The sequence below is a fragment of the Haliotis rufescens genome, unplaced genomic scaffold, assembly GCF_023055435.1.
Source record: "Haliotis rufescens isolate VD_foot unplaced genomic scaffold, xgHalRufe1.0.p SCAF_14, whole genome shotgun sequence".
NCBI classification, from domain to species: domain Eukaryota; kingdom Metazoa; phylum Mollusca; class Gastropoda; order Lepetellida; family Haliotidae; genus Haliotis; species Haliotis rufescens.
Window position 1 is genome coordinate 32,730,088 of NW_025963824.1, and position 11,129 is coordinate 32,741,216.

Below are 11,129 nucleotides of genomic sequence, written 5' to 3' on the forward strand. Positions count from 1 at the left end.
TAGAACTGCTAGTTACGATCGTCTTGGCACAAAGATTACACTTTGGAATGGCCCCAGGTAATTTTATCAATTGGAGTAAGATCGTCACAGGATCCAGGTTTGATGTAAGTGTTTCCCTCAGATGATGCAATGTTGACTTGTTTGTTTCTACAAAATGTCTGTGTTTTCCTTTCAGGAGCATCATGGGCTCATTGCTGCCATCCAGGCCTCGTCTGAGAGTAGCCCTGGATCCACTGGCCGGGAGATGTCCACATACGCGGGGGAAAGTCTGGAGGAGATTGACGGGAGTCTGGAGGACGAGAGTCAAATGACATCTGTTGTCACGGCACCCAATGGGGAGGCAGCCATGTTGAAGGTGACCGCCAGTGAAGGGGGAGACAAACCCCGTATCTCTCCATCTCGCCGCGGCAACGGCGGCACAGGGGCAGCTCAGGCAGCATCTTCATCCCCAACACTCAGGAACAACGGCAGCGGCGGCGGCGGCAGCAGCAACGCAGCTGACAGCACTACCTCATCTCACCTGCCAAGCAGCAACACAACCTTGAGGCGGGATCAAGGTCAAGGTCACGAGGACCTACCTCCAACCCCTCCTCCACCTCTCGCAAGCAGCACCCAGAGCAGTACCTCTACTCAGGAATGTCCGGAGGCCCCGGGGACACATGTTGACAGTCTGCCCCCAAGAGTCGGGGCAGGGATATTACCTCATATGTTTGTACGTGATGGGACATGGGCAGGTTTAGAGCAATCTGACTCCGTGGTGTAGTGGTGTTGCACCACCCTGGCTAATGATAAACTTGTGTTGTCTACAGACCGACCTCATTCATAACGTGGCAACCGCCCACTCACCCACCTTCCGTCTCTCTGTCACCTGCAGTGGCAGGATACATGAACAGACGAACAGAGCCACAGAGGGTGGGTGTGGTGCCTGCGGCCACGATGCGATGTACTACTATCTTCCTGTGATGCGGGTATTATATATACACACTTTTTTACTTCTCCTTTTAAGAGTGATCAAGTGGCAAACGTGAACAGATGATACCTCATTTTTAACTACCAACAACTTCTGGAACTGTTGCTATGGAAACAGATCATCTCCTCAGAGACTTGTTTTATATTGTACCTCTTCAGCTGTTTCCATGGCGATGTGTCATGGGGCAGCCAACAGCAATTCATTTGGACTGAGGTGCAAAGGGTAATGTTGCCAATGGTGTTGCTATGGACATGATGGGTGTTGCTAAGCTCAGGTCAACTGTTGCCATGGAGACTGAAGGTATAGTGTGGACTATGTGATGCACGAGGATGGGGAAAGGGCAGCTCCTTCTACCTCGATACGGCTATGTATGTATACAGAGCTTTTGAACTTCAGGATCAGCATTGCCCGTGGTTGAGGCCACGGGATCTTCAGGGCCTGTGGTCGAGGCCACAGGATCTTCAGGGCCTGTGGTCAAGGCCACAGGATTTTCAGGGCCTGTGGTGTGGTCCACACTACACAATCACCACCAGGACTACGGTGTTCCCATGCCACACTACCATCGGACTCAAACCACTGCTGCAAAAGACCTGCAAGGGACGTACGGCGGCAGCTAGCGGTGTCGTATCCTACGTGTTTTTCGTCAACGGTTGCAGGAAGAGGCTGCTGCCATTGCTCCTCCTCCTCCAGACAGACGGCAGCTCATTGGGGAACTCAACTCATAGTTGTAGTGTATTCCATTTTTGCTATATGACAGTATTTTACTAAACAAATCATGTTACGGTCAAATAAGGTCTAGTTGTCGCTGCTCCTGTCAGGAACGATCCTGCTCTGTGTCGTCGCGTGTGAGGACTCGTCGACATTGGAGCCATCATTGTGTTTTGTGTATGATGTCACTTCCTGTTTGGAACTGGTACTACTTTTTGTGTATGATGTCATGACTTCCTGTGTGGAAGCTGTTTTATGTGTATGATGTCACTTCCTCCAGTGGGACATGCTAGTTACCTCATAAGTATCTACCTCACTTCTGCAGTGGCGGCGATGTGCTGTGGGCGAGCGTGGAGGGGAAGCAGAGATGGTGACATGGTGGGCGTTGTCTTGAACTCGGTCTATCTCAGGGAGTATCTAAGTCACTATAAACCGCGAGTCAAAAACTGACGCCTCACTTTGTCCACAGCTGCAGCTGCCACAGGTCGTCGCCATAGCAACTTGGCTGATTAGTCACCTTGCACCCGATGAAGGTGAAGGTCGACTAATAGCCGGTGCGTACCTCGAAGAGACTGACCTGCATCTGGTGGCCGACCATGACTGTCGACTACAACAGCAACATCTCCGGCTGACGCTGTTGCGGGATGTCAATGTCAACCGTCTGCTGATTTAACTAGAGTGGGTCAGAATCTGCTAACTATACCTCGGGAGGGGGCGGAATGTTAGTTTCCATGGTTACTGTCATACCAATCTATATCAGCGTAGTCTTCACGGAGGGGACAAACACGTGGTGGGAGCCAGGGCGGGGTTGGGATCCGGTCTGAAGCAACTACCTCTGACGTACCTACCGGTTTATTTACAACCATGGTATGCATGCTAAAAACCACATGCAAAACTCACTATAGAACCCAACATAACTCAACACAGACCAACCTCACCATGTTGGTTTAGCGTAGTCGGTGAGAGGGGGGGGGGGGGGGGGGGGGGGGGGGAGTCACAGCTGCATCAGGGGGAGGGGGGAGGGTGTGTTTGTGTTGTCACTAGCTGATGGCAAGACTTGCTGTTGTGGGCTGAGTTTGTTTCGTGTTCCGCGAGGATCTTTCACGCTCAAGAAAAACCACCATTAGTGTCTTTATATTAGATTATGAGAAACTCAAATCCAAATTTATTTTATAGAAAACAATTTTCTAGTTTCTATGGCAACTGTACTTTAGGGGGGGAAGGAATCTTTCCCTGGGAAAATGTAGCAACAGCAAGAAATTCAAGCTGATGACACACAGACAGACATAGCCATATTTGGCTCTCAGTGTTACTTAAACATGGCAGCATTTCTCATCTTCAGGTCTGTGTTTTAAACCAAATGGCGATGCAGTTTTTAATTTTTTTAGAAAACTGATAATTTTTCCAATATGTTTACCATTATATACCTCATCACAACTCGGGTTTCATAACCCTTCACCCCTTTGCTATGTTATTGGTACAATCCTGGAATATAAGAGGGAGCGTACACTCCAACATAGAGGGGTGACAGGTAACTCATGGCAGGAATTGTTGGTTATTTTCATTAGTTTTATGATTTCACATCAGCGATCCCTGGCTCCCCCATCGTGTGATTCTGTAAATAACCTTGTCCCCCATGTGACAACGGAGATGCACCTGATATGCATGTCTTGTGTTCACTGTTCAGCAGCAAGGATTGTCGAGTGGGTGTGTCTCCCGCTCTCTTCCTCGCCCACACTACTCACCCCCAAGAGTAGGTGGTCGAGGAATGGGGAGGGACTGCCGCCATTCAAACCTCAGCTGGGAAAGGGAGGCAACTCTATATAAACTGAAAATGTACATGTTGTATGAAAATATGCCAATATCTTCTTCGATTTGTGTTACCTCCAGTTTTGTCCAAGCATATTATTCCAATCTGACGAATGTTGGTTGATTAGATGCAGTTGCCTCCCCCGCCAGAGAATCGATCAAGCTCCTCACAGCGATAGCCCGTTTGCTGAGCTCTCTTTACTATCGCTGCCACCAGTCAAAACTCCCCACTGTGAATAGGTGGCCCCAAGCATGTTTGGAGTTGAACTCGCAACCGAATGACCGTTATGTTTACAAAAAGTGACGACTGTCGTGACGCCGAATACACTTATCGCTGCTAAATTACTTTCTTCGTCTGTCAATTTGAATTTCTGTTTCATTAAAACATTCGTGTTGTATATATAGTAAGAATGTAAGAGAGAAGTTGGTTGATTTCTGTTAGTCTACAATCTCGAACCAATCTGATTATGCAAACAACAAAGTAGATTCATCTGGAAAATATGGTCAGTCGTAAACCTTTTCAAAATGAAATATGATGGCATTCCCAAAGACATAAACAAAAGTATAAACGTTACTACATTTGGGGTTAGAGGGCAAATTTCAAGATTCTTGTAATGGCCCCGCCCACACTGGTGGCAGCGATGTTACGGAGAGTGTAACGAAGGTGTCACGCGCTGGGAAGGAGCTTGAGAATCGATTTTTAAATGTGTCTGTTGTAGGATTTCTATGTAAAGCGTGTACGGTGTTTTAACGTATTGTACAGGCACTTGCTAAGCTGATTTATAATAATAATAATAATAACAATAATATTGAATTATGTACGTGGCAAGACAATTAGTAATGTATACATTCTTACTGTTTTCTCCCCTGTCTTATTGTTTGTGATAACTTTGTGAGACCGGTGAAATCTCTGTACTATTTTCTTTGGACAACAAATGTAGTAAACATTTCTGCATCTGATGGATGTGTATTTGAACAAGCGACGGGTTGTTCTCGGTGTGGTCGCTATAGTCGTACTTCAGGAGATGGTTGTTGTAGGTTAACCCCCTGTGGAAAATATCCCATAATTGTCTTGCCACCAGCGTGTTGACCATATAAGGAAGGACTTGTATTCTACAATTAGTGGCTGTGACGGTACCTCATGTTTGGTGCTGCCACCTGCAGGGCTAGCTGTTGGTGCGCACCCTGTTGGTGGCTTAGAGAGTTTACTTGGTTTGTTGCCATAGTAACAAGACCTGCTCTCTGCGGAAGGGTACAGTTTCTTCAGAGTGTATGGTGTAATGGTTCCTTCCAATTTGAAGAATTAATGGTGACAAAAAAGTCTGAAGAGCGATTTGTAACGCGGAAATGTTAACTGGCACATGAAAATGCATGTTCCACTTTTTTAGATTTTTGGCAAACTGGCCACAATAATGAAATTAAGTTTTGTTTGGCATGAAATAATCGAGCAGAAAAAGACATCTTGCGTCTTCATTGCGCGTCAGTAAAATTGATAGATCATATTGCAAAGAACAAAGATTTACAGCAGAACCAAAGAACTTAATTTTACTAAAGTCTCATATTAGAAATAATAATAATAATGTGTGATTTTGTTTCTTTTATTTGACAGAATAAGAAAAATTTCACAGGTGTCCATTTTTGACAAAGGGATTTAATACCGTCAAAAACGATTTTATTAAAATCTTGAAGTGTATTTTTCTGTCAACAAGCGGCTTGGCTACCCCACCCTACTACACTTATATGCTCTGAGGAAACTTTGCATGCATGAAATTCAGCTCTATTATGTTACCTATTGCCATGGTTACGGTTTAGCGAATACATTTTTTGAAACAGAAAATAGCAACATTGAAAACCTGTCCAAGGATTACTATGAATTCAATTTTAAAATCTCTTTTTAACTGATTTTAGCGTTTTAACGGTTGCCCCCTTATTCGGGCTTATTTTATATACACATGCATTTGTACGGGATGTTTTGGCATTGAGCGGAACCTGCAGAGTACCTGTTCTTCGTTGGAGCCACTTGGCTCTGCCTACGGAAATTGTGGACTGATCCAGTTGTTTTCAATGTGGAACACTGTTACTCAGATCATCAAAACATAGTGCTATAGATATTTAACTTATACGAGTAATAGTTTTAAACTATTATGTTGATATTATATTATGGAACCTTTTTAACTATTGTTCCCAAGGTCCTTTGGACTGATTGATTTTGTGAAGTTATTGTTGATATTTGTCTTCAGGACGATATTGTTGAGCTAAGATAAAACTGTCTAGCTAGTGTCTATGTTATTGTAACAAGTATTGACAATTGATATGGTCAGAGTTGTCTCCCTTATCTGGTTCTACAATGCCAAGGTTACTAATGGATTTTGAATCGGTAGTACAGGTTTTGACTAAATAACTGCATTTTTGTGTGACTATTTTTGAAACAAAAGAGCATTTACTCTTTGTGCTGACAGACTTACAACAATCAGCTGGACAACACGTTTGGACAAATGTGATACTACCTCTATTAAATACTGGTATTTTATTTTGTTTTGACTCGGGAAGCCAGATTCTTGACTTTGACTGGACTCGGTATCTTACCTCTGCTGGCGAAGTATGCTCCCCAACATAAGCTAAGGACCACAACTTTGACTAAACAGGACTATTTTAGCCCTTAGCAAATGTTGAGTAGTATGTCTAACCTCTACAACTCTCCAATCCACTTAGCAAAAGAAACCATTTGAAGATTGATGTTTGCTAGAGAATACCATGTGCCATATTGTTGATGTCTTGCAGAGAGGAGAGCAGGAAAGGTTGCATTGTTGAACAATGTTTGTATGCCTACTGATGGTATTCCAGCGAATTTTTCCTCAAATTCTTCCATGTTAACTTTTGTCTTGTTGAAAGTCGCCAGCAAAGCATACACTGAAATATTCAAAGGCCATGTGTGTCATCCTTAAATTATGTCCCTGTGAACAATACTGCTGGATCTGTAACCTGCTTTCTTCTCTGTAGGAGATGCAACACCTTAAGGAGTAGAACCACTGGTGTGATACATTAGTTATCGACCTTGTATTGCCTTGTGGACTGCTGCTTAATTTCTAGTGCTATAGTTATGTTTAATTGAAATTTTGCCAAACAGATTATTTTGGGGCTACTGTGGAGTGAGTGAGGGAAGGGTTTGCTCTGCTCTTGACTGTATCAGTGTTGTGTCTAACCACTACCTCCTCCTGATTGTAACTATTTGGTTTAACCACACATACACTGATAAAGTTAAGGGCTTGAGCATTTGCTGCTTAGGGGATGGGATCATGGATAATGGCCTGTTTATTTGTTGGGAGGTGGGGTGGTTGGGGGGTTGGAGGGCAGGTAGGGAACCTTGTCCTATATTGTTCTGTTGTAGGGTAAGTCATGTAAGGGATTTATACCAAAACGGTAAGGTGGGTATGCCAGACTATAATAACCTGACCGGGTAGATTTTGTGATCAAAGGGGATGGGTGGGGATATTTCAATACTGAATACAATTTATGTCAACTGGTTTTTAATCGGTGTGACTTGCCATCAACCACCCAGTCTGTTCATCCTGAAGCAGAACATTTCAAAATAAAATGTTCAAAATTAACATGAAAGCACAACAAATGACTTAGTTTATACTGACAAAAATAAACCTTTTGACAATTATCAGTAATATCTCCAGCTTATGTTTTTGAAACGTTAAATGATATTTATTAAGGCAAATGTTTATTTATAGATTCCTTAAGACTATAACACTGGTATGAATGTAATATATGCCCCTCATTAACTCCACAGAAAGCTAACTTCCAGCTTCCTTATTGGTTCCTCCATAAAAGGCTGAAATATGTGTTCTAATTGGTGGGTTATCTCCCTTGGATATTTCAGGACCGTGATCTGAATTTTTCTCAACGTATTTAAGCGTTTATTTGAAATCGTTCAGTGATACATTTCCAGCGTTACGTTACCTCAGAAATCAGCAAACTATAAAAACAAGCTGGATCTTCTATCCTTCGTCCTTCATTACAAGGGGGAGATAACTCAGCTTGTGTTCAAGTTGGGAAGCCATTGTTTCAGTGTAATTTCTGCAAACCTGTACCTCGAGCATGCAGCAGGAGCTGATCTGCTGCACCTTGGCTGACGGACGGACGGACGGACGGACGCGACTGACTTCAATTGGTAGTCGTACCTAAAGAAGGTGAAAGTTGCCGGTGGGGGCAGGACTGAAGCGGGTGGGGGCGTGGCTATGACTGTGTGTGATTAGCCTCTCCTCTGCTCACCCCTCCTGTTTTTACCGGCAGACAGAAGTTCCTGTATTAAAGGAATACTCACGTACACAGTCACTTGTTTTGTTGTCTTTTTGAGTCTGAAAGTCAATCATTCAGCCTTATAACACATCACTCCCTTGAGAGGCATTTAGAAGTTGGAAATCCGAGAGCGAAATCGGCAACACCGGAAGCGCTCGTTAAATCTACAACATCATCATCATCATAGAAGTTGGAGTACTAAGTAAGGATAAGATATATGAATCAACAATTTCTTGATTACAATTAGGAGCGATGTGTAGGTTCTACTACCGTTATCATTTGCTTGATACCAGTGTTAGAACCTACCCCGAAACGTTGCTCCTAATTGTAATAAAGAAGTTGTTCATCTTTATATCTTATTCTTACTTATTAGCCCGGAGAGCGGAAGGTCCGGGGTTGAAAGCGACCATAGCGCTACGATGATCGTAACGCCCATAATCTAACACAGACTTACAATAGTCGGAGTGCTAAGATCGCTTTGTGCAAGTGGACCCTGAACTCATATGTGAACAGTATACTGTTTCAGTCTTCTGAAACTCCGATACTGTCTTCTTCAAGCTAGGCTGGGCGCTGGGGTAGCCTAGTGGTTAAAGCGTTGGCTCATCACGTCGAAGGCCCGGGTACGATTCCCCATATGGGTACAATGTGTGTACCATGATTTTCCGGTGTCCCCCGCCGTGATATTGCTGGAATATTGCTAAAAGCGGCGTAAATTCATACTCACTCACTCAAGCTAGACTTGCCTGACGGTGAAGTGGAAGCACAATTCGACGTATCGCTGGACGTCGGGGCCGGATGCTTTGCTCCCTCGACCGGTTGCATACGGTTTGCCACTAATTGGTCTCAATCCAGGACCTGTCCGAGCTGTTAATGTGGCAGTTTGGTATCGATTCCCTTGATGCACCAACCGAATATGACAGAGACCTTTAGCAAGCCGTGTCTACGGTTGTTTCTTTATGAGCATCTGATAGCTAAACAATCATTGTTCTGTTCACATTGAAAAAACACGTATCACGCTCACGACAAACACGCCAAAATCCAAATTATGCGCCATGCATGAACATGCAGTTGCAAATTGTAAATCATGACCTTGGACTAGAGATGTCCTCACGAATATATTTTGAAAGGTGCATTATTTAATTTCCGTATAAATCTTCTAATACAAAGCATAGTCATTTCCCCCCACTAGTATGTATAAAACTTGGGATACAAGTCGCCAGCAACCACAGTTAGTACAATAAATTGGGGACTCCTGATACCTCTCGGGTACACGGGTGGCCCAGTCGTCCAAAGCGCCGCGATTCGCTGTGCAGAGTTGCGTCCCTTGGGCACGCCAGAAACCTACGATTGTGGGTTCGAATCCCGGTTCACCCCGATTATATTTCTAGGTTTGTCAGCACAATACCCGTGCTCGTGGGTTTCACCGAAGTGGTAAACGCCTAAGACCTGCATCACTTCGGGCTTTCCTCCCACATTAAGCTGACATGTAACTGGAATACTGTTAAAAACGGCGTTAAACCCAACTCACTCACTCTGATACCTCTGCTTCCTGGGTATCATCCCAGCTGGATTTACAAGTTGAGCCAACAATCCAAATTACAAATCATAAATACACTGCGATTAAAATGACATGGTCCTCCATGGTGTTGGTGATTTAACGAGCGCTTCCGTGGTATTGTGGATAGAGCGTCTGCCCAGAGAGCGGAAGGCAGGGAATCGATCCCAGGCAGCGCCATACCTGTCGCTCGGCATCACATAGCTAAAACAAGGACTGGTCGGCTCTGAGTCAGTATATTGTGTCTTACTGGTGTATCCATGTTAAACTGCGGAAAAAGTCTTCAGCAAACCATGCTTGTCGTAAGAGGCCACTAATGGGATCGGGGGGTCGGGGTCGCTGACTTGGTTGATGCATGCCTTCGTATCCCAGTTGCGTGGATCAATGCTCATGATGTCAATCACTGGTTTGTCCGGTCCAAACCTCATCTGTGTCACACAGACTTACGCCAAGAAGCGGAGTTCTGAAAGCAAGTGATCAAAAATTCTACCTTGAATTTTTATTTTGTTTCACGGTGTGTTTTGTTTAATTGTATGATCCCCGATATCTGTCTTCAAGATAAACCCTCCCCAGCCCTCTCTGCGTTAGGGGGGAAGCGGTCGGGTAGCCTAGTGGTTAAAGCACTCACTTGTCACGCCGAAGACCCGGGTTCGATTCCCGACATGGGAACAATGTGTGAAGCCCATTTCCGGTGTACCCCGCCGTGATATTGCTGGAATATTGCTAAAAGTGCCGTAAAACCATACTCACTTTCTGCATTAGGACCAGCGCAGAGCCTGTGAACGGAACGTAATTTTGTAACCTGAAGCTCCACAATCTCTGCTCAGATCCGAGCAAATTTGGAAATTTCTCAATTCTGACTGGTCGGTCAAGAGGTATCAAATCTTTATAGTCACCTCTGATTGCAACAGTCGATTTGGGGACCGGCATCACTGCAGTGACTACTCTATTCCAAGTATGTGTAAATGTCGTGCCGAAAACCTGAAAGAAATGACTAAGAGTGTATTTCAAGTTTTGGGTTTTTTCTTTTACAATGTGGGGGCGGTCGGGTAGCCTAGTGGTTAAAGCGTTCGCTCGCCATGCCGAAGACCCGGGTTCGATTCCCGACATGGGTACAATGTGTGAAGCTCATTTCTGGTGTCCCCCGCCGTGAAATCGCTGGAATATTGCTAAAAGCGGCGTAAAACCATACTCACTCACTCACTCTTTTACAATGTGGATGTTTGACATTGCTACTGTGCAGTTTTTTACCCATGTGGCCCATGCATTTCTACCAGCAATGACATCACGTGATTTGACCTTCTCGCATTTTCTAAAGCAATTGCCGTAATTCAATTTAACAACATCTCTTTCAAGTTTCAATTAAATGAAAAAATCTCGGTGTACTTTCCAATGCCCCTCACTTTATTATTGTTTTATCTGAAATTATAAAATTGACACAATATAATGTCACTCGAGTGAAATAACACACTCTGTCAGAACTACTTCCAGTCCGTCTCAACGGGCGGCCGGGTAGCCTAGTGGTTAAAGCGTTCGCTCGTCATGGAGAAGACCCGGGTTCGATTCCCGACATGGGTACAATGTGTTAAACCCATTTCTGGTGTCTCCCGCCGTGATATTGCTGATATATTGCTAAAAGCGGCTTAGAAAAATACTCACTCACTGTCTCAATGATAGTATGGTTTTCAGGGTCACGGGGGAACGAGCATGTAGATCATGCTTTTTTAGATTCTTTGAATCTTCTTGTCAAATAACATGTTTGTGTCATCTCGTGACCTGGGG

The 11,129-nt window shown here is 44.2% G+C and overlaps 1 protein-coding gene across 1 annotated transcript in view; it reads left to right on the top strand.

The window, feature by feature from the left end:
- The window catches only part of LOC124117148 (protogenin-like), a 70,674-nt gene extending 68,035 nt beyond the window's left edge, over positions 1 to 2,639 (top strand). The window contains exon 21 of the mRNA XM_046478892.2: positions 176 to 2,639. Coding sequence (XP_046334848.1) covers positions 176 to 763 — 588 coding nt within the window. The 3' untranslated portion in view covers positions 764 to 2,639. The remainder of the gene's footprint in view (positions 1 to 175) is intronic.
- Positions 2,640 to 11,129: the final 8,490 nt, after the last annotated feature.